Source organism: Meleagris gallopavo, chromosome 4, assembly GCF_000146605.3.
Source record: "Meleagris gallopavo isolate NT-WF06-2002-E0010 breed Aviagen turkey brand Nicholas breeding stock chromosome 4, Turkey_5.1, whole genome shotgun sequence".
NCBI lineage: Eukaryota > Metazoa > Chordata > Aves > Galliformes > Phasianidae > Meleagris > Meleagris gallopavo.
The window spans coordinates 69,707,787-69,730,775 of record NC_015014.2 but is presented as its reverse complement, the minus strand read 5'-3'; the positions used below and the strand labels follow the sequence as shown (position 1 = coordinate 69,730,775).

Below are 22,989 nucleotides of genomic sequence, written 5' to 3'. Positions count from 1 at the left end.
GCTTTTTGCTGCTGCAATATTAGGTAAACCTGACAGATCACTGTAAAAAGTCACTAAGGAGATACTGATTTTTAGTGACAGCAAGTGCCTGTGCACTCTGCCAAGCTCAACTCATCTGAGAACAGAGCAGTTTGTTCATCTGCATTATAATTACTTTATACAACAGGTGCATTCACTTCTATCCCCATATGTCAATGGATTACTCACAGTGTTTATCAAGCTCTAAGGTTCCATAGAGGAAAATGTCACTTAAGTACAATTCTGCTGTAATACTTGCCATGAAAGTCCTGCAGATGAGCTTTATTCACCCTTCAGGGAATAGCTTGCTTCTGCTTATGAGAACCCTTTTGCTAGGCTATGTTGTAACAGTCTTCACCTATGAAATACTCCACAGACATCCTCCTGTTCAAGAGCTGCAAAGTCGGTTTTATTTACCCCTCGTTTTGCTTCAGGAAGGCAACAGAGAGGAGAGGCTGAAGCACTGAAGGCCTCAATGGCAGAAGGCCACACAAAACCTGGTATTTAAAACCAGAATGCTGTGCTGTTCCTCCTACACTTCTTGTTGCCTTCTACATGGAGCTCATTTCACCTTGGAGGGCCAGTGGTAACCCGGGCTCCATCAGAAGAGGGGTGGCCAGCAGGGACAGGGTGGTGATTGTCCTCCTCTGTTCTGCCCTTGTGAGACCTCATCTGCAGTACTGCGTCCAGGTCTGGAGCCCCCATGGAGGACATGGAGCTCTTGGAGCGGGTCCAGAGGAGGGCATTAAGATGATCAGAGGACTGGAGCATCTCTCCTGTGAGGAAAGGTTGAGGGAACTGGAGTTGTTTAGCTTGGAGAAGAGAAGGCTGAGACGAGACCTCATTGCATCCTTTCAGTATTTAAAAGGGGATTATAAACAGGAGGGGAATCAACTTTTTACAAGGGCAGACCCTGATAGGAAAGGGGGAATGGCTTTAAGCTCAAGGAGAGAAGGCTTAGATTGGATGTCAGGGGGAAGTTCTTCACAGAGAGAGCGGTGAGGTGCTGGCACAGCTGCCCACACGGGCTGTGGCTGTTCTGTTTCTGTAGGTATTCAAGGCCAGGTTGGACGGGGCCCTGGGCCCTGGTCTGATGCCACATCTGGTGGTGATTCTTAGAGTCTCTTCCAACCCTAGGCACAAGGAACAGCAGCAGTTAGCACTGCAATTAGCCCCTTGGTCACACCCAGCACGTTACATGGGGTGGACACAAGGCAGGTCTGTTGGTTCAGAGCTGTGTCACCTCTCACGGAGTTGGGACGTGGGCAACCAGAGCAGCAGTGCCTCAGGAGGGGCACACACTGATGTCAGTGAGTGTGCCAAGACATCATTTGATGTCAAGGGAGATTCAGGACGTTAGGAAAAACTACTTCTCTGAAAGAGTGGTCAGGCAGTGGAAAGGACTGCCCAGGGAGGTGGTGGACTCACAGACCCTGGAGGCTGGTTTAGTGAGGGACTACTGAGTTTATACTGAGGGACATGGTTTAGTGAGAACTACTGGTGATAGGTGGATGGTTGGACTGGGTGATCCTGTGGGTCTTTTCCAGCCTCGGAGATTCTATGATTCTATGGTTCATTTCTCTTCCACACTGTTGAACAGCCCTCAGGCCACATGCACACAAAATACCCGGGCTCGGCCCCTTTAAGGACTCCCTCCCGCCCTTGCAGGCAGCGTGACGTCACGCGTGCGCAGCGCGCAGTGATGACGTCGGCAGCGCCGAGACAGGGAAGGAGGGAGGGAGCGCTGCCGCTCCTGTGCAGAGATGGACCTGCGGCTGGCCCAGCTGGTGGAGGAGCTGACCACGGCGGGGGAGCCGCAGCTGGAGCCGGGCAGGATGAGGGAGCTGAAGAAAATCTGCAGGTGAGGAGCTGGGCCCGCCGCCCTTCAGTTAATTGATGGCGGCGGATGGAAGTGCAGCCGCGTGGCAGAGCTGCGGTGATTGCTCTCCTAACCGTTCCCTCAGGTCGTCGGAGGAGCACCTGAGCCACGCGTACCACCTGCTGCTGACCAGGCTCCACGAGGAGCACGCCGAGATGCGCTTCTCCGCCTTCCAGATCGTGCAGGAGCTCTTCTCCCGTTCGCACCGCTTCCGCACGCTGCTCGTTTCCAACTTCCAGGAGTTCTTGGAGCTCACGGTGGGGACGGACCACGAGCAGCCGCTTCCCCCGCCCCGAGAGGTGGCCCAGAAGCTGAGGAAAGCGGCCATCGCGGCTGTGCTGGGCTGGCACGAGAAGTACGGCGAGGCCTACAAGAAGCTGTCGCTGGGATACCACTATTTAAAGCAGAACAAGAAGGTACTCTGCGTTTTTACTGCCCTGTGTGTGTTTGGGGATTGTCTCGAGGAGGTGTTTAAAGTGAGGAAGGCAATAAATGTGAAAGGAAATCTGTTGGAAGCAAAGTGTTGTCTTCAAGAGACCCCAGCCTGGCCCCGCCTTCCTTGGACTTCTGCTGATTGCTCCCACCTGAAGCAGAAACCCTCTTCCTAAGGTATAAGGTACTAACGCTAGCAAATGCCTACTTCTTTGCATAACGTGTTTTCAGAAGGCTTTTCTGAACCTGAGATGCCTTTGAGAAAAGTACAGGGTGCCCTGAAAGGTTGTGGAATCTCCTTCTCTGGAGATATTCAGGATCCATCCGGATGCTTCCTGGTGTGAACTACTGCAGGAGCCCTGTTTTAGCAGGGAGGTTGGACTGAAGGATCTCCTGAGGTCCCTTCCAACCCCTGCAATTCTCTGTTCCTGTGTGATTCTTTCCTTTGGTAATAAGATGAATGCAAGACAGAGTTGCACAATTCACCACATGCACTGACATCATATTGTAATGCTGCTCAGAAGCTGAGCTGAGCTCTCTGCTGTTCCCCAGGCAGATGTGCTTTTTTCAAAACCCAGCACATTCACCAAGAACACTGTATTGTTTTCTGGGATTCTTTTCCTTTTGGACTTTCTGAACTTCCCAGCTGAACATTGTATGTGTGCCACTTATGATTCATTGACTAAATATGCTCAGATTTAGTACTGAGTACTGATCAGATAGAGAAAGGAGAAAAGGAGCAGTCTGAGACTCCAAATTAAGTTGTAGTGTGTCAGAAATGCAATGCAAAAGTGCACTTGTGGGAAGGGCTGAACTGTGTAAATACCTTTCTTTAAAGTGATTAAAGAAAAACGAACCAACCAGGGGTGAAAATCAAGGACACATCCACAGTCAAATAGTGGAATACTGGGATGGCTGGTGGTTGTTTTTGTTCCTCTTTTAGTGTGGTTAATAGGTTCTAAAACCCTAAACTTGAAAGAAGAGCTGGACCCAACCAGTGCTTTCTCAGTGTGCAAACTAATAGGGCTCCACTCACTGATTGCTGCTTGGAGCCCCGCAGTCCAGCTGCTTTAGAATGGAAATCATACTTGCACCTTAAGCTCATGATTCACAAATAGGAAGTATTTCTGTGAAAGCTTAAGATATTCTTCTTTCCATACTGAGCAGTTCTTTTTCATTTCAGAGTACAACACAGACAGAAAGTGTAGCTGCTCTCTTTAAATAATTCCATATTGTCTTATATTAAAGGAAAAGAAAAAAAAAAAAAAGCAAATGAAACCAGTGAGGGGAAATGCAGGACAAATGCAGGGGATCTCTGACACATAACACAGATTCAATAGACTGCATGCTCAAATGTACAATAAATCAGCTGAAGTTTGGTGTCAGTCCTGAAGTCAGTGTGCTCCTCCCTTGTGACTTTGGGTGTTCCCTCCAAGCTCTTGTGATACTGAGCAGTCCAGCAGAATTGGCTGTACTATTATTTTTTTTTACTGCATCTGAATACTTCTGGGAAGAGTTCCAACAGAAGCAAACTAATCTCAGCTCCTGTACTTAAGAGCTAATATTGATGTAGTCAGCCTTTTGTCATCTTAATACATGAACTGCAAGAGACAGTGAAAGGACTTGAGGAGGCTTAAGCACCTTTTAGAAATCAGGTGCATCTGCTGTTTGATGTTACAGCTCTGGCACAGTATGGAGCAGTTTGAGGACTGTTAGCAGAGTCTTACTTTTCAGATTATCATCATCAAATGGTTGATTAGAAGATGACAACTACAGCCCTTCTAAGGTGTATACTCAGAAAGCAACCTACTGGTTTATCCTTAGTAAGCTGAAGTTATACCTGTATGAAGGTTTGACTTTAAGAACAAAACATATTTCAGTGTATCAGAAGACAACTTTGTGGTGGTTTCTTGTTTTTTTTTTTTTCTTTTTTTTTTAACAAATCCCTGTCTCAAATTTCAGAAATGAAGGGAGAAGAAATAAATATGTATGCACACATAAGTATTTTCAGCAGTATTTTTTTGATTCTAGGAAAGCACAGATGGGGTTGCAGATTAAGTGTGAATTATAAACTGAATGTGACTTTGATAGACTGAGAGTATTAATGCTGAATTCCAATATTTCCCCAAAGTTGCAGTGTTTACTGCTCTGTAGGCTCACTAGTCTTACACCTTTTAAATCAAGAAGAGTTGTTTGCACCTCGTCACGTCCAGCTCCAACATTCATTACAAACTAATAGTGAACGGCTCCATACATCTTGCTCCAGCACAGAAGCTGAGTAGTGTCCCTCTGTGTTGTCTGAATGAGGTTCTTAGATGTGTTCTGTTTTGACCAAGTTTCTGAGTTAGTGCTGGCTCATCCAGCAGTGACAATAAAGAGAAATGTTCAGTGGGTGCTTGTAATACAGGCACAGTGCCAGAGAGGGTGCAGCCTTTATAAGCAGCAAAGGATGGGCTCACTCAGCCCTCAACATAATCCATAATGAAATTAATGAAAGCTACGTGGTAGCAGTCAAAAGGAAATAAATACATTTCCTTTTCAAGTGATTTTTCTTATGGAATAGCACAACTCAGGATTTATTTCCTTAAAATAGAAGTGAAAATATGTAGATTTTCAAACCCTTCTAAGAAAAAAAGAATAAAAACCTACAATTTTTAAAAGAAAGTATTTCGAATCACTCAGGTTTATGTTTTAGTCATAAGAAAGTGAGACTGAATGATATCCTTTCCCTCAGTCAATGGATCCAACAAATAATAAAAAAAAAGCCATTGATTCTCAGCAGTCCCTTATTAGTAGAAATAAAACCTCCATTCAGAATTTCTGTAGTTATTGATTCCAGGAGGAGAGGAGATAAAAGGAAGTACTGCTGAGCTTCTGGCTCATTGCTTACGTTAAAGGATTTTTCACCACTGATAAGGATCTTAGGAAATGGATTTTCTATGTACTTCTTACAGAGACTGTTGTACTTTTTTCTTCATTTCCTTAGGTGGATTTTCAGGACGTGCATGCAAGAACAGTGGCTGAAAGAAAGAGGGAAGAAGAGAGGCAAAAACGATTGGATAACGTTTACAAAGAAAAAGCCAAAAGAGCTGAAAAAGAAATGGCAGGTGATGTGCTTTGACTTGGGTGGGTTTGTTGTTAAAGCAATTTTTTGTAAGGTTATATAAAGCAAATTCCAGCAGAATAGATATCCAAATAATAGTAAACCCCAGAGTACAGGAATAGTACATTTGTTAGTGCTTCACTCTGTCTCTCACCTAAAGAATGTCAAGGCAAACGAGTAAGAGGTCCCATAAGGCTCAAGTAGAATGAGGAGATATTAAAACAAAAAAACAAAAAAACAAACAAAAAAACTTAAAAATGTCTGGTCAGTAATTCAGTAAGGTGTGAATGCATACCTTCATGCACATGTATGGAGTTGGACTTGGTGATCCTTATAAGTCTCTTTGAATTTGGGATATACTGTGATATCAGAAGTAGCTTTGGATCTAGTGGTTTAATTACTGTGTCTATGGCTAGGTACAGTCATCTTGACTGATGACCTCAGTTGTATTGTATATGCATTATGTATGTTCCAGGAGTTTGGGCACAAGTCTGCACAGCAATCGTAGATGCAGTGTAGGAAATCTGAGAAAAGTATTGTATTGCTGGGAGCTGAATCTCTGAACATGTGCACAGCCAACATATTCCTGCAGTACTTAAGAACAGACATAGTATACTAAGTTATAGTTGGAAAGGATTATTTATCTCAATTGCTTCAGTTTGTGCAATGAATGCATTTGTGTCTGCCTTTATTCTACATGCTGCAAATGTTTTCACACGTGCAAAAAAGAGATTTAACCTTTTAAAGTCAGTTTTAATGATAGCATCTCTGAGCTATAGCATGTATTCTTGGGCACACCTGCAAACAGCTATAACACTTATGGCTGCAGAATGAGTACCCGGTGGCATTAGCAAGGATACTTGTTTCTTACCAGTACTGTTCTGCTTCAGATTTATTGAAGTATTTGAGTCATCTTTGATAGACAGTGAAATTTTAGGGAGGATAGGAAGGGAGGAATGCTGGTCCTAAATTCCTTGTTCAGGAAGTTCTAGAGTTCCTGTTTAAGAGAAGTATTGACTCTCTTATGAGGACCGTCCCTGCACTGGAAATAAATATGTATGGATAAATTATGACTGATTACTGGATAAATGGATTCTTTGGCAGTAGTATTTGTTTTGTAGATATACCTCAGCTCGAGTCAGCACTGTACACTGTTTCCCAACATTCTAAAACAACTCTCTCTTGATAGAACTGTCCCAAGAGGTTGCTGAGACACTGACAGAGATGGAGAACTGTTTCCGGCTTCTATTGCCAGATCCTTTTGACTTCGCTGTGAACAACACAGGACTGGAACCCAATGAACAAACGAGTGCTGACAAGGATGGATCTGCATCCTCCTTGTCCTCTTATGTGGGATGTGTGGATGATGAACAGCCATGCTGTAGCAAGGACATTCTTCCTGTTTCTCAGAGCGTTAGAACGGATCAAAAGGAAGAGTTAGGTGACAAACAGAAGAAGCCTGAGCAAAATATGTTAGATGGAGACACGTGCTCTGAAGTTGAATCTGGTGTTCCTGTTGGTGATGATGATTATGAAACTTTTGTCAGGAATCATGGACTTATTTCTCATAAATATACTCTAGACCTTGAACTCTCCACAGGTACCTGCACCAATTTTTCACAAAGAGCTGGGGATAATCTTTGCAATGCTTTGTAGTTGTTTTTTGTTTTTTTTGCTTTGCTTGTTTGTTTTTGCTGTGACTTCAGCATTTGGGTTCCCTGGACATCATTTTGATTTATTTTGGCCTTCCTTTCTATTTCTGCCCCATTTAGCAGCCTTTCTTAGTTTTGGATGTTCTTGTATGGGATTTACAGATTTCATTAATTTCTGAAACCGAATGCTTGTATCAGTTGTAAACACATTCCTACACTTCATAGTACATATAATTTTCTTGTGTTTAGAAACAAAATGATTTATTCACTGTATATAGTATTTTCTTTCAGCACTTCTTTCTTTCTCCTTGTAACATGGGTATAAGCTAACGATTTAAACATTTTAAAATGGCTGTTTCTTGATCTTTTCTTTGTTATTGACAGCTTGCAGGATACAGAGTTTTACCTTAAGACTTAAGGGCTGCAATTAGACCTTTCTATATAAGTTTGTAAATAAGAATTGCAACTAGAAAAATCTGAGAGTATTTAGGGCTTTTCACTTCTTCCCAAGTGAAATCTCTTACAAATGCTGTCCGATTGGAATTTCAGGTGCAGATGGCTGGTGAGATAGGTATCTACTTCTTTGCTTACAGACAACAGAATTGGGAAGTTACCCTTGGGGCTTACGAGCAACAAACTGGTGGAAAATACCATTTACCATTTTCACTTGTGTGGTGGCATACTTGGCTTCTTGGACAGTCAGCCCCTTTTGGAATGGAGGCCCTAGGAACATTTCATATTGAAAAAGCAAGAACTGGTACATTAGGGCCCAGTTCATTTGTTGGAACATAGGACAAGATGTAATATAAATAGTAAAACTGCACTGGTTTTGGTTAATTCGTGTGATGGCATGACAAATCTTTGTCATCACTGAACTGAAAGCTTTTCATCTTTTCCTTTTTGAATGTGGATAACAGAATATATAGTAATGAACATCAAATGGTTTAGAGAAAAATATGTATAATCATAGTATTATATGTCTTATTTCTGTTACTATGCTTTATGTAAAATACTTTAGAAAGGTTAACAGGTACTTCTATTTAGTGTTTACAGTATTTTAGCTACTTGGTTACAACTAACTGTTGTTTTCCTTTTTGGAGCAGATATCAAAGTGCACGAGAATGAAGACAATACTGCTGTACTAAACAGTGTTGTGGATGCTCACAAACTCGTCACAAATAAGTTCTTGCCTTCCGTGCAGTCCTGGATTCAGGTGGGGTAAAGACCTGATTTCTTCACTTCCTATGAAAAGATGGACTAGGTGCTGGGAGGCTTGAGAGAGAGGAAAGAAATTAAGGTTGAAAGTAACATTGGTGCAAATAGATAAGAAGGTTGCTGGTTCTGTAGGGATGGACAGAAGGAGACTGCAGGGGCTACAGTGGTTGTTTGATGGCTCAGTGCTTGGTGTGCTGCCTGCAGACACATTAAAAAAAAAAAGTAGGCATCTAAGAAAATACAGCTTCTTCACAAAGTATTTAAGTAAAACTTAGTATGTTTTTATCAGACATGTCTGCATCTGAACACTGCCTTTTCTGCCAGTTGATATTTGCAGGAGCCTCATGCAGGAAATATGGCCTCCCAGAAGGCATCATTAGGGGTTGTTTATAGCAACTGCTCATTTTTTATTCATCTTCAATGGTTGCTTTTAGGTCTTAAATTCTAGTTGGGGAAAGAAGTGCGCTGACTAATTGTTACATGTAAAATAAAAGAATTTGTGACATTTTTCCACTACCTTAAGTGAAACAACAAATAAACAAATGTTTTTTTACTCAGGTGATAGAAAAAGAATAAGAATGTAGATTTTTTTTGCTTTGCAGTTATTTACCCGAGCAGGAATAAACGACGATCGGTTGAGATGTGCCATTGATCTTAAGAATAAACTGGAGGCTGCTCTGAGGAAATACAAGGAAATGAACATTACTTTTAAAGAGAGAAAAAGAAAAGTGGTGAGTTTTTGAAACTTCAGTGTTACTAGAGAGGACTGTTAGTAATACTTGGCTACTTGGCTTGTATACAGAAATGCACTCTCTTTTAAACCTCATTCTGGCAAACTTTTCAATGCAGGTTTAATTGATTCACAAATTCATCTGTAATGTCAGCTAAAGAAGTTGAGCTGAGAACTTACTATAGTCAGGAGCTGTTATTAGGCAAGTCCACGTAAGGTAGCACTGTTGTTTTTTTGGATAGCATTGGTTAAGGTTGGTTGGATAAGGTTAGGCTTGGATTTTATTTACTCTTATTTGTTATGTCCTCATCTTCCATTGTGCAGATACATATTTCTCAGGCAACGCTGTATAGCTGTTGTTCTCTCACGATACACAGAACTTTGCTAGTGTCTACAATTATAAAAGCAGCATTTCTGCTTTGTAGTGTTTACTCCCTATAGTAGGCAAGTAGCATGACTAAGGACATCTTGAAAGAATTAGTTGTTTTATAAAGCTTTAAAGTGTCAGACGATGATAGATTCTGGGGAACAGGCAAAGCTAATGAATAAATGGAGGCTGGAAGATCAAATGCTTTACTCACATCCGAAAAAGAAGTCTATATCATGTTTACAGATCTAAAGCAAAGCTGCACGATGCTCCTTTCTGCTGCTTGGAATCCAGCTAAATTACTGTAGGGTTGGTTTAACACACAAATAATGTTTTGATCCAGGGTCCATGGTTTATGACTGGATTGTAAGAATTTGATCCAGATGTTATACCTTGGATTAAACTGTAGTAGCCTGGTTTAGCCATGACTGAGTGTTGCAGACTTTGCTTTCCTTGTGCAAATGAAGCCTTATTAAGATTAATTTGGTTCATCATCTTACTACTACTGACGTACCACGTCAGTCAAAAATGCCAACTATGAATGGAAAGTACTGTAAGACTGTCTTGTCAGGGTTATTTTTTCCCCTCAGTGAAATATGCGTGCTACCTTAATGCAACCAGCTATGAAGGAATCCAGACATCTGCTGTCATTCCTGCCATTTGCTTGACAGGACTTCATTTGCTGTACCTCTGCGTGGAATATTGGTTGCAATATTTCTTGCAAGATATAAAGGACGTTCAAGCCTTGCTTTGTTGTGTGTGTGTGTGTGTGTGTGTGTGTGTGTGTGTGTGTGTATCTACATGTGTATGCGTTTAAAGTGGTATGTTACCACTTCTGGAGATTGATCAATGCTATCTATGTAGGGTTGAAAGATAATAAATTGTACCATTACAACAGCAGAAATAAAGGAGAATGTAAAGCAGTGCTCACAAAGAGTACATTCAGAATGAAGCAGTGGTTATTGAGGTATTAACTTATGCGCTGAAAATTACATGTAATTGGTTTTTTTTCTTTCCCAGTGGAAAATACCCAAATTTCATTTTAGTGCTGATTTAATTTAATTTATAATCTGAACAAAGACAGCACAGAGTTGTAGAATGAAATTGTTTAAATTGTCTTTTCATCACGTGATAATTGAGTTGTTTGCAACTTAAAAACATGGTAAAGGAAGAGACTGATAGAAACGTTGTTGTTTATTTTCTTCTTAGACTGTGATTATTAGCTCCCAATCTGTCAAGTATTTGCGTGCAAGCATATGAAATATTACACTCAGCTCCTACTTAATCCAGCGTTGTTACTTACATTACATATTGCTCCTTCTGGCTGCATGTTCTTGTGTTACTGGAACTGTAGTTCTTGCTGTGCTGTGCTTCTGCTGTACTCCGTATTTTTAGATGCAAGTGAAGAAGCACTGTTGGCAGAGCACTGGCTCGCAGCCATCCTAGCCTGGCAGAGCTTGGTGCTTCACCAATGTGATTTGTTAACTTGTGAAGTCAGTGAGTGCTGTAGACCTGCACGTGTGTAGAGATGCACGTTTAGAAATGAAGGGGAGCGTTTTATAAGCAGGGACAGAAGCAAGCAGATGAAATGTCTGAGTGCAGAGGGTCCCGTGTTAATTGTCTGGTTTGCAGTTGCTCTGTAATAACTCTGTTTTGATACGGTATCAGTTTTCCTGGTAACTGCTGATTGCAAGTACATATGAGCAAGTTCACTACTGGACAACAAATCTTGGAGTATAATTATGATGCTGCACCACAGGCAGGCCTCATCTTCAGTGAGAAAGTGGTTTTGTTTTATCAGAAAGTATAAAACAGATCAAGAGGGACTTGGGAAGTTGGCTGCGGACCTGGGCTTGCTCAGTCTCCTCAGATCTTGCTTTCTGATTTGTGTTCAGTCTTTGCCTTACTTTTCATTTCTTGTACCATACATTCTTTCTGTTCTGTCCCTGCTTGTGCTAGAATGCCTTCTTGGGTTTAGTTTGAAGGGAGTGGCAGAGAAAGGCATTTCCCACTCTCATCTTGAGATCAAGGAAGTTGATGAGTGCAGGGTTTTTGTGAGAGATTCCTTTTGTCTCTGGAAAAAATATGAAGCCCCACAGCTTTACAAACTATGAGGTATCTTTTTGTAATTTTTATGGAACTTCTCTTCTATGAAGTCATTTGTAGGAAAGCACAGAACTTCATGCAGAGAAATGCTCTGGCTTGAAATAGATCATCGTGACATGTGGATGTTGCCACCTTTTTCTGTTCTTGTGCAGGAAGCCTGAATTGTAGAAAGAGAGCTTTTAAAGCCTGCCAACACAAGTGGACAATGGCATTCTTCTGTTCATACCTTTCAGGAGCTGTGGGAGGAGATGGAAAAGAACAACAAAGTTATCCATTGACTGTCTAGAATCATAGAATCACCAATGTTGGAAAAGACCTCCAATATCATCCAGTCCAACTGCCCACCTATCACCAGTATTTCCCACCAAACCGTGCCCCTCAGTACAACATCTAAACTGTTTTTTCTTGAACAACCCCAAGGTTGGTGACTCCACCACCTCCCTGGGCAGCCTGTTCCAGTGCCTGACCACTCTTTCAGAGAAGTTGCTCTTCCTAATGTCTAACCTGAACCTGTCCTGGTGCAACTTGAGGCCATCCCCTATCAATGGTTACACAGGAGAAGAGGCTGACCCCCACTTTGCTGCAGCCTCCCTTCAAGTAGTTGCAGAGCAATATGGTCTCCCCTGAGCCTCCTCCGGACTGAACAGTCCCAGTTCCCTCAGCCAGTCCTCATAAGAGGAAACAAATCCATTGCAGCAGATTTTCTAAATGTTCTTTCCCATTGCTGTGCCTCCAGAAGTCATCAACACATTTCTTCCTGAATTACTGTTTTTCATAGAGGCTGGGAGGTGGACAGACAGTGGCAGTCTCAATGTATTGATCAAAGGCAAATGAGTTTTTGTGTGCTTACAGAGGTCCTATTTATCATAGCAAAATATTTATTTAGGGCATGAATCAGGTGTTCACTTCTACCAGGAAATGTGTTTTGAAAATATAAACCAGAGTTTTGAAATCTGATTTTCTGTGAATATGAGTTTTAGCTGAAGCTGGGGAAAGAGCACAGAAGCGATAAAAGCCTTTTGTTTTGCAGTACCTGGATGCCTGGACATACTGCTTTCTCAATGCCTGTTCAGGATAATCTCAATGTCCAGTAGAGGGAGTGCACACTGCATGTTCAACATTTTTCCCTACACTATTCCCTGCCCTTTATCCAAAGCCAGCCATCATCTCAGCCCGTGTGTCCAGGTGAACTTAAGAGCAGAACACTAGAGACACTTTGAGTTACTTCTTGACTATTTAAATGAATTATTGTAGAAGAACAATTGTACAATTGTAATTATTGGCTGAGATTGGTATTTTAATAGAAATGCCTTTTTCTCAAGGTTTAATTCTTCTGTTGGAATAACTTGCTGGTGGCTAAAATGTTCATTGAATTTTATTTTCCCTGATTAGAGATAGTTTTATTTCTTAATACCTTCTCCCTTTGTTCTTACAATTCTAAACTTTTTTTTTTTCTTTCTAGTGTTTGATTTGCAGCTGATTAGATACAAAAGGTCTTCTAATTTTAACAGTTATTTAGAGCACAAGTGCATCATTTAAAACACGCACAGTACTTTTCATTTACATGACTTACATAAGGAATTTTCCATATGGACAATATTTGAAGTTCTCACATAATTAATAGAAATGTAGCTCAGCTCATTGGCTATGTTTTGTACACGAGAGTATATTTATCTCTTATGTAATTGCCTTTGGGAAGCCATAAAGGTTTAATACTTAAGCTGACTGAAACAACCAGATAGAAGCTAGTAGGCAATACGATGTGAGAAACATCCTGCTCTTCTCTCCATCAGCAGTGTGGTAATACACCAGGCCTATTATACTGTGTATTTTTAATTTCAACTCATACTAACAACCAGGAATACATAATCTTTCATTAACTGTCTTCATTACTTTTTGTTTCACCTGTGCTTATCTTCAGTCAAATCTAAATGTACGCTTGGATCTTGATTTATTCATGTACTTAACTTTATTCATGTGAAACATCTGGTTGGATTCAGTAATGTCATTAATGATTAGATTGGGAGGAGGCTGTTCTTGTGTAGTCCAGTACCTGATCAGAGCCCTAAACCCTACTGCAATACGGTTGAAAGAACAACGTCAGAAAATTTTTACAAATATTGTCTCCAAATTAAATATTTCATGCTCATAGTTTGCTCTCAAAATATTTTACTATGCAATAAGATTGAATTTTTACTACGTAATCAATTAAGCCATGAGCTCTACCAATTGATCACAAAACCATTGCTGCTTTTTTTTTTTCTCCCGTATCTTCAACTACAGCTTGGCTTTTTCTCAGTGCTAATGAGTTATTTCTTTGTAATCATTTTATAACTTTATGAACAGCTCTTCTTTAAGTCTGTCTTTTAGTTGGATTGAAGGCAAAGGCTATTTCCTCGTTCTGTAGCCACAGAGAATCTGCTGCTTTCTTCCTGCCTTCCAGCTTTGTGTTACAGCTTCTTGTGCTCAACCCTCATTTTTTTTCTCTTCATTTTATAGAAGCTGCTTCTGAGGAGTTACTGTCGTTCTCCCCACATGATGCCTTTAAATTGCACACAAAATCACTACCTCTTAACAAAGTGTCCCTTTGAAGAATCAGAAATGTTTAATGTTGAGGTTGAATAACTTAGATGTTTGTTTTTATGTTCTACGTAGCTTAAGAGAACTCTAGGAATATTTGATAGTTAAATCAGTTTCACAGCTGAAGATTATATGCAGAATACACCTAAAGATTGTAAAATCAGCATTACACCTGAGCCCAAATATGTGTATTTCAGCATGTTCTGTGTTCAGAATAAAGTTTTAGTAATGTTTGTATGGTCTAAGTAGTACACCAGACAGCACTTCTCATTTTTTGTTTAGCTAATATTTATCTTAAGAGCCAAGCCAACAGTAGCTGTGAAAGTAAACACAGAATATTCAGATTCCTCTTCCATCTTCCCTCAATTTCACCTTCAGACGATATCTATTTCTATGTATGAAATGTCTTTCTCAATCTCTTCTTAGCAAAAAGGCTTGTTCTGTTTTCTTGAGCCTTACTGGGATATAGGTGTGATGTAAAACACTGTAAACTTAACTCTCCAAATATTCCTTTCCTGTTTAGGAGTTTAATCAGCTAGTTTATTGCTCTGCTTTTTTTTCGTTCTCTTTCCTAGAACTGAATTGCTGTGTTATATTTTCTGCTTTGCAGTAGCTGTGCAGCCTGCTGCTGTTGGGAAGTTATTAAAAATATCTTGTTATGCAGATCTAGTCATGAATTCTTGAAGTTGTCACTGTGGTGACCTCTGATCCCTATCTGATTCGCAGGTCGCACAATGCAATTTGGAGCTCTTCTAATAGAGTGTAAAATAAAGTAGGGGGTCTATATCATCAAGTTAACCCTTATGCTAAGTGTTTAAGTTTTCCAGGCTGAAGGGTCATCTCCCTTGATTCATCTTTCAATATTGAACAATGTATGTTCAGATATAAATTTGCTTCCTGCTTTTTATCTGTCCTACTTTACAAAGGGAAACTGTGCGTTGAAGTGAATAGAATGTGTTTGTGAAGTTCAGTAAAGGTGCATTGCTGAATATGTTTGTTTATTTTAAAAGAAGGGGAAAAATCTAGGCTTGGAACACTAGTGAATTTATTGTAGTAACTCACTTAAATCTAGCTGGTGCAGTAACACTAAAATAAAAATGCTTATGTCAGTGACATCTTTGTGCCTAGAATCTACTATTGGGAATATACATAACAGACATTATCTATGTCTTGCATGGACTATTTTACTGACTTGTTGCCTGTAATAAATTAGGTTTGTTTATTTCAGGTTTATTCATCTGTAAGAAATACAAAATCCGAAAAAACTTTTAACAAATACGTAGTTAAAACGTGATCCTTGAAATAAGCTGTGATTTAGTTACTGCTTCTGTGTGTGTGTGCAGACTGCATAACAAAATGTAGGCACGTATATACATTGGTGGTGGATACCAAGGCTTAGCAGCATGACTTTGATCCTGTCAAAGACAATAGGTGGTAATCTGTCAAATAGTGTATATATATATATATATATATTTATTTATTTATTTATTTATTGCATCTTTACTACTTAGCTTTTATCATGTGTAGTCCTCTGAGTAAAGGACTCAATAAAGGGATTGAATAATTCAAAACATTACTTAAAATATTATATTCTTCATCATTTTATAAAGAGCTTGGACTAGCTGAAAAGCACTGGTAGAAGTTTTTCTTTGGAGTGAAGAAGAAGCAGGTGTTTTTGCTTTCCCTTTGAGATGTCAGGCCACAAGGCAAGTTTTTGGTCCAGGAATGGGTATGGTTGGTCCTGTGCCTCACTGCTATGGCCTTTAACAATGGCTTTGAACAATATTGCCTACACCTGCATGCAGGGAGCAGCATATATAGAGGAAAATACCTAGCTAGAAAGGGAAAGGGTGGAGCTGATAAAGCACAGTGTTTGTTAAAGGTAATGCTGTAACCTTGACAGTGGCTGTATGGCAGCTGCTTTCTTGACAAAATAGAGAGTTCTCCTGCATCTTACAATCTCTGCTGTCTACATATGTTGCTGTCTGAATATAGATCCTAAAAAAGATTTCTTGTCACTTGGTTTATGGATTCTACAGCTTTGTTGGCTTCATCACGCTTCGGTCTTCAAACCTGCAAACCTTTCCCTTTATGTTAAGATGAATGAAGACCTCTAGGCACTTTGGAGAGTTTCTTTACTCACAGAAAGTCACGAGGTAGCAATAAACCAAGTTTGGTTTTTGAGACACAGGTAAGGTGAATAACACTATTTTACGCTTTCCTTTTCTTTTGTTAAATTTCATCCGTTCCATAACTCTGAAATAGTTGCAAATGAAATTCTGCCAGGTATTTCTTGCGTTATACAGTTAGCAAATCCACTTCTTAGCAGGTAGCTCTGTCCAGGTTGCTGTTTTACTATTTGTGGGAGCCGAACAGGAAAACAGCTAATATATTCTGGTGGTTTTTCACTTGGCTAAAAGTTGGTTTAAACTTGAACAGCAGTTGTAAGGGGCTGTCCTGTTTCCATTTCCACCTGTGATGGTTCCCAGTGCCTCCCTTGTTCTGGGAGTAGAGCTGCTGTTGTGGCAGGTACCTGAACTGACTGGAACCTAATTCAGGAAAAAGGATTTTTCTACCGGTACCCTGAGATTAAAACCGTTCCCTTCTAACTCAATAAATCAGGTATTGAACGTGTAATTATGGAGTTCAGTCTTTACTTAATCAGAGAACTTGGAAACTGATGGAGAGAGATATTATTAGCTCATCTCCCAGTGTGAATGATAAACTGGATGGAAAAAAAAACAACAGGAAATTATTTGAGAAAAGAAGAGAGAGCTCCAGGGTGACCCGATAGCAGCCATGCAGTATCTAAAGGGGGGATGTGAAAAGTAAGGAGACAAACTCTTTAGCAGGGTCTGTGCTGATAGGACCAGGAGAAATTATTTCAAACTTAAAGTACATTTAGGTTGGATGTAAGGGAAAGGTCTTTTACAGTGAGGGCGGTGAGGCACTGGCACAGGTTGCCCAGAGATGTGCTGGATGCCCCATCCCTGAGACTTTCAAGGCGAGGCTGGATCAGAGCCTGGGCAACCTGATCTAACTGTGATGTCCCTGTTCAGTGCAGGGGAGTTGCACTAGATGACCTTTAAAGGTTCCTTCCAACTGTAAGGATTCTATGATTGTGTGATTCTATGAAATACTGTAGTGTTTGTGTATGTGTACGTATGCTTACTGTGCAATAAGATGTAGTGCCTGAAGTAACTACAGTAACCACACTGTGGAGATGCATTCCAGTGCTTTGGAAAGTATGGTTTATTTCATCAAAACATTCAAAGGACCAATGTGCACCACAATCAGTTGCTTCTGATACTATGGATGAAACATAGGTATCAAATGTAGGTGGTCAGCAGTGATTTTGTTAGGGGGCTTATTTATTTATTTTTTTTACATTGAAGAACTTTATTAACTTTAATAATGAAAGATAGCAGACGTCTGTTTAAGCTCTGGAACTGATGAAAGGAAAGCTGTTAGGGGTTCTTTGGTAGTTGAAGTAAAACTTTTACACTTACCTTGAATGGAGTATTTCTTCTATGAAAATCCAGTATTATGCAAGAGATTTCTGCTTTTCTACTAAAGGCTTTGGTGATTGCTAGAAGTCTGAGTAGTGGGGTACAAAATACATTTGAGGATGTATCTTCAGTGGTTACTGCTAAAGAAGTACTGAACTTGCTTTGCAATATCTTCTTGAGATAATGGGGTTAAATGCACCTGTTTATCAGAGTAACTGTTGTTCTCTGTGAAACTCTAAATTGCATATAGGTGGACTTATTTCTCAAAAATGATTCGTTAAGAACAAAGGACTTGCACCTTGAGATCTACTGGTATTTTCTAAATAAATTTGCGTGGGTCTTTCTTAAAATCCAAAAGCTTGTCTTCTAGGAACCAGAAACACAGTAATGATAGAGGTTTTGTGCAGTGTGCATCACCACTATTGTTCATTCAGTGTCATAGAATGGTTTGGGTTGGAAGAGACATTAAAACCCACCCAGCCCCAACCTCCTGCCATGGACTGGTTGCCCCCCACCAGCTCAGGCTGCCCAAGACCCATCCAATCTGGCCTTGAGCACCTCCAGGTATGGGGCTGAGCATCCTATGCCAGGGCCTCATCTGTACCACTCCAACAGCTCTGTGTACTTCTTGTGTTAGGACCCATGTCTAAGCTCTGTTTAACACTGGCCAGAATAAGAAGGCTTTGATACAAGTCTTGAGTGACCCCCAAGCTTGCACCACTAGGACAGTGATAATGCTCACAGGCTATTGCTAGCATACTGTGCTCTACAGAAAATCTGCTTTGCTGGATAGTTCTTACTGCTGAAGCAATTTGCAGCAATCCACACCAGTTCAGCACTGACTTCTTGGGCTCAAACCTTTAAGCATTTCTGCTAACTTCTGGAAATTATGAAATAATGTAAAATGTTCATTCTAGAATAAAAGTCAGGTTGTCCCAGTAGCCTATGTGCTGTTGAGCAATTACAAGTAAAATGAACAGTGATGCTTTTATTGGTAGACATAAAATGTCATTTGCCTGGACCACATATCTTGATTTGTAGTCATATAGATCTGAATTTATGCTCAAATCATGGAGCAGAATGGAGGGATTGTGTGTGGGTGTCCCTATAAATATAACTCTTTTGTGTTTCATTCAGGAAAAACTCAAGCACAATTCTGAAATCTGGCATTTTGACAGCATTTCTTTACTTTTTACTTTTCATTCTATATTGGATAATATGAAAGGATAGAAAAAAAAGAGGAACTTTTAAATGTCCTTCTGTGCAGCTTACGTTGTTTGATTATTCAATTTCTATTGCTGGTACTGAATAAATTATTCTTATGCACTCTGTGTTTGGTTGCATAGAATATCCCCAAATTTCATTTCAGATGACTGAAGTATGTTTTGTGTTGTGGTCAAATAAAAAATGTACTTGCTTAAGGTTGCCCCTTTAGCTGGGCTCCGTGGTGATAAATATTCTGATTCCCTAACCCGAAATCTTCTGCCTCTAGAAAAATATTTAGTTGGCTTTGAGTAGGTGCACATGAGATATTGGCATGGTGGAATAATTTGCAAGATCTTCCAGTGAGGGTATTAGCATATAAATAGCAGATGCAATGACGACCATCACAGCTGAGTACATTTAATTTTTAGTTTATAAGATAGAATGGGTTTTTAAATGCATAGCCATCAAGCCTGCTGAAAGACAAATGAAGTTTAGAGTTCACTTGTCTGAGGATGCCTTACATCATTTTTTTTTTTTTTAAAAAGGGAAACAGACACGCATAAAACTGAACAAAAGTGATTTCTTGGGTGAAAAGTGAGATTGCAAACCAAGTTAATTACACCATGCCAAATTTATTTAATGGTCCCAGCTGTAGTTTGCAAGTGGTGTTTTAGTAAGTAGAGATAGGCCTTCTTCATGTGCTATTTTTTCTTTTTCTAAAATAATTAGTGAATGCTGAACATCTACTCCTATAAACTGATTGCATTGTATTTCAGTCATTTTATTGCTTAATTTAATTATGATTGCAGAGGCTCAGAGTTTTTAAATCCTCTTAATAGAAAGTAACAATCAATTTGTATAAAACTGGGAAGAGGACCAAAGACTTTCCCTTGCGTATTTCAATGTGGTATATGGTGGGTGAAGATTTTGTGTTGTTTTAATTAATTTATTTCTATATTATTGCAGGGGAGTTGGACTAATTGGCTCTCAGAAGTCTCTTCAATTCTAAGGATTCTATGATTCTTTTATGTAGATGTATAACTAGTTGGGATGACTGAGCAAGGCTTTAACTGGATCTGTGGTTGTGCTGAGCTACACTAACCACTGGGCTCTTGGAATGATAACTCCAAAGGAGAAGATAGGATTGCACTTCTGGTGACATACCATATCTGTTTTCAGTTGTTTTGTTTCTTTTCTTTTTTTTTTGTTTAGGTGGAGGTTGGATAGGAAACGTCTGTGATTTTTCAAGTTTTTCAATGAGTTAGGGAACAAATGGCTTGATTGTACTTGTCTTGCTGGAGAAGTCACCACTATTTTAAATTTTTAATGAAAATTTGGAGAATTGTGGAACACAGTAACTGGTTGCAATGAAAATAATGTATGCGTTTGTGTTTCATTTTTTGTTTGTTTTACTGTATTCTCATTTTCAAATCAGTTCAGCCCCCAAATTTGCAAAGTGCCCAGCTAAATCCTGTTTCCTTGCACAGTGAGGTATCTACTCAGGAATACTACTGCTTTGTCCCTGTGGGTGCAGATCAGTTTAACACTGAGCTGAAATTCTTCCCATCAGACTTGGTGAGCAGTAGACGTGCATGCAGCCTCTGATGTGTGGGAATCTGTTTGGTCTTCCATCAGCTGACCATCCTGTACAGGGAAAGCATTAGTTCACCTCTCTTCCGAGCTGCTCAGCTAAGTTAGGGACTTCCTTTGGGACTTCCTTTGTGTCACCTGGTAATTGAAATGGATTTGAGAACAGGCTATTTTTCCCCACATTCCTTAACGGCTTGTTTATTAACAACTAGTTGCATGGCTGCGTAGAGTTGTTCAGTTCTGTGTACTGCAAGAAAGCTTTGCCTTCTAGTATTTATCACTTGAGCTTATACTTTACACTTCTTCTTGTAGAGAATGCTACAAATGGTGCAGTATTTGTTTTTATCAGTCTTGTTTTTCACTTTTGTGAGTGCCTAACCACTCATTTCTAAAGGATTGTAACTTACTCATTCTGCCACACATTGTCTTAAATATGTATTTTAATAGTTGGTAATTCATGGCAATTGCCTGAAAAGCTTATCTATACTGGGGAAGTGGATAACAAATGGCTGAACTTTCAAACAGCAGCTGTAGAGTTTGCTGTGGAACTTTGTTCATGGTTGAAAAGTGGAATTGGAGGAAGAAAAAAAACGTTTCTGACCAATGCTGTTAACCATACACTTTCCTCCTTTCTGTGTAAAGGGAATGGAACAAAACAGTATCAGTGGGATGGCTATGAACTACTGCTGGAGTGCCATAAATTGAGATGGAACTAGCCACTGCCACTGAGCGACTTCTTGAGTCTCCACTGGTGATGACTTTTATATTTGAGAGCAAAAAAGATAAATAAGTTGTCTTGTTAAAGATGTTATCAAAATAAAGATTTTATGTCTGTTTGAATTAAAAAGCGGACTTAATTCCTGCAAGTTAGCTAAGCAGTTAATTTTTGGTTTGTTTTTTTTTTTTTTTAACAGGAAATCTAAATTTAATAGGATACCCCAGTGAAATTCAAGGGTGTGAACAATAAGCATAATATTTTATGAAAATGACCCCCATATTTAAAATCTGGCATTATATGTTATGCATTGTAGCACCAAGTCCACATCTACCTTTTAGAAAATTAAAACACATAAATTCTGTTTAGTGTTTGATATGCAGTGCACTAGCTGAAAGCCATAATGCCCCTAAAACCTTGGGTTGCTTTTCACCTTTCATAAATTCCTGGGTAGATTCTATACAAAAAATAATTTTCAGCTCCGTGGCTCATTGTTATTCAAACTTGATTGATCGTCGTCATTTACTCAGTGAGGAAGTTAAGTGCTCCTGTCATTTCCGCAGAGTATAATTGGGACGTTTCACAGGTCAGCGGCAGTGACAGGTTTCCCTTTTGATTAGTGTTAGACTGATAACAAAAATTACAGTTTCCTATGATTAATGTTTTCCATAGTACTCGAATGCACAGTTCATGGATTATACCTAAACAAAGTGAATTTGCATCTGATTATGCCTTCTCTCCTGTTCAGCCTGTTCACGTGCTTTAAAGTTGGAGAGCATGCAGGTAATACAGGGAAGTTGCTTCCAATGCAGTTTTCAAGTTGAGGGTTAGCAGAGCACTCTGTATGTTAGTATATTATGTTCAGAGATCTACGTGTCTCCAATTGCACCTGGAAAAAGTAAGAGGAAATTTCAGCTAGAGTTCTTGTGGATTCTTTCTGATCCTCTCAGGTTGTCATGCACACGAGTGCTTGTATTACACCTTAGGTCTATTAAGTTAAATGTTCTGTCTGAACTAAGTTTTCTTTTGCTAGTTTGTCATTATTTCTCAGTTCCTTATACTTGTTGCTGTTGAGGTGTATACAGACTGCTAAGTAAAAGCTATGGAAATGTAAAACAGAGAAAATAATAGTGCAAAGTGAATATTGGTCTGCTTTTGTGCTGTGAAACAAACAAGCTAAGGTCATCCATAGCAAGTTTGGGCTTGGTTTGATCTTTTTTAATAGCTAAATGAGAAGTGAAACCTGCATATGGAAAATGAAACATTGCTGTGCTTCTAGCTGGAGGAATAGTAATGGGTGTTATTGCCAAACTTCTTTAAATTACCCCTAGCAAGTAACAAGGGGGTAACAACACAAGTAGAATTTTAAAATCAAGATACAAACTAACTTCAGTCTTTAGCACTCTTCTGGTGTGCAGAATACAGAACTTTGTTGTTTTCCTTTCTGAATCCCATCAGGAAGACTTTCTAAAAGTTGCAGTGTAACACAGATGCTCTTCTTTCTCATGTTGATCCTTCGCAAGATTTAGTAGTAAAATATTTGACTTTTTTTTTTGGCATTAGAATTTTATTTTGATTTCTGCTGGAGATCAGATTCAGCATGAGTCTGTCTTGGCCGTACCAGGTAGGGCCTGAATTGCATCTTTCCTTTAGATGAGAAGAAACAATTGCAGTGGGATTCAAAGCAAGCTAGGATGTAAGGTAGGAATCTTCCACATAGCCCAGCAAGTCGCTCTTTGCCAACAGCAGGTAGTGATAATGGGGCTGTGTTGTGGGTGCTGCTTGTCTTTGGCAGCAGGCTTCTTTCAAACATGGTTATGCTTGGACTTTATTTTAGAATAAAGACTGGTTTTAGGTATTCTCTGTGTGTGGTGGCGTGGTCTGGTA

At 39.8% G+C, this 22,989-nt stretch overlaps 1 protein-coding gene across 1 annotated transcript in view; it reads left to right on the top strand.

Annotated features, from left to right (window-relative positions):
• The first annotated feature begins 1,709 nt into the window (after positions 1-1,709).
• Positions 1,710-22,989, top strand: part of UVSSA (UV stimulated scaffold protein A) — a 41,563-nt gene continuing 20,283 nt past the window's right edge. The window contains exons 1-6 of the mRNA XM_010710626.3: positions 1,710-1,879; positions 1,983-2,313; positions 5,316-5,436; positions 6,622-7,032; positions 8,188-8,297; positions 8,902-9,030. Of these exons, the coding sequence (XP_010708928.1) occupies positions 1,782-1,879; positions 1,983-2,313; positions 5,316-5,436; positions 6,622-7,032; positions 8,188-8,297; positions 8,902-9,030 (1,200 nt within the window). The 5' untranslated portion in view covers positions 1,710-1,781. The remainder of the gene's footprint in view (positions 1,880-1,982; positions 2,314-5,315; positions 5,437-6,621; positions 7,033-8,187; positions 8,298-8,901; positions 9,031-22,989) is intronic.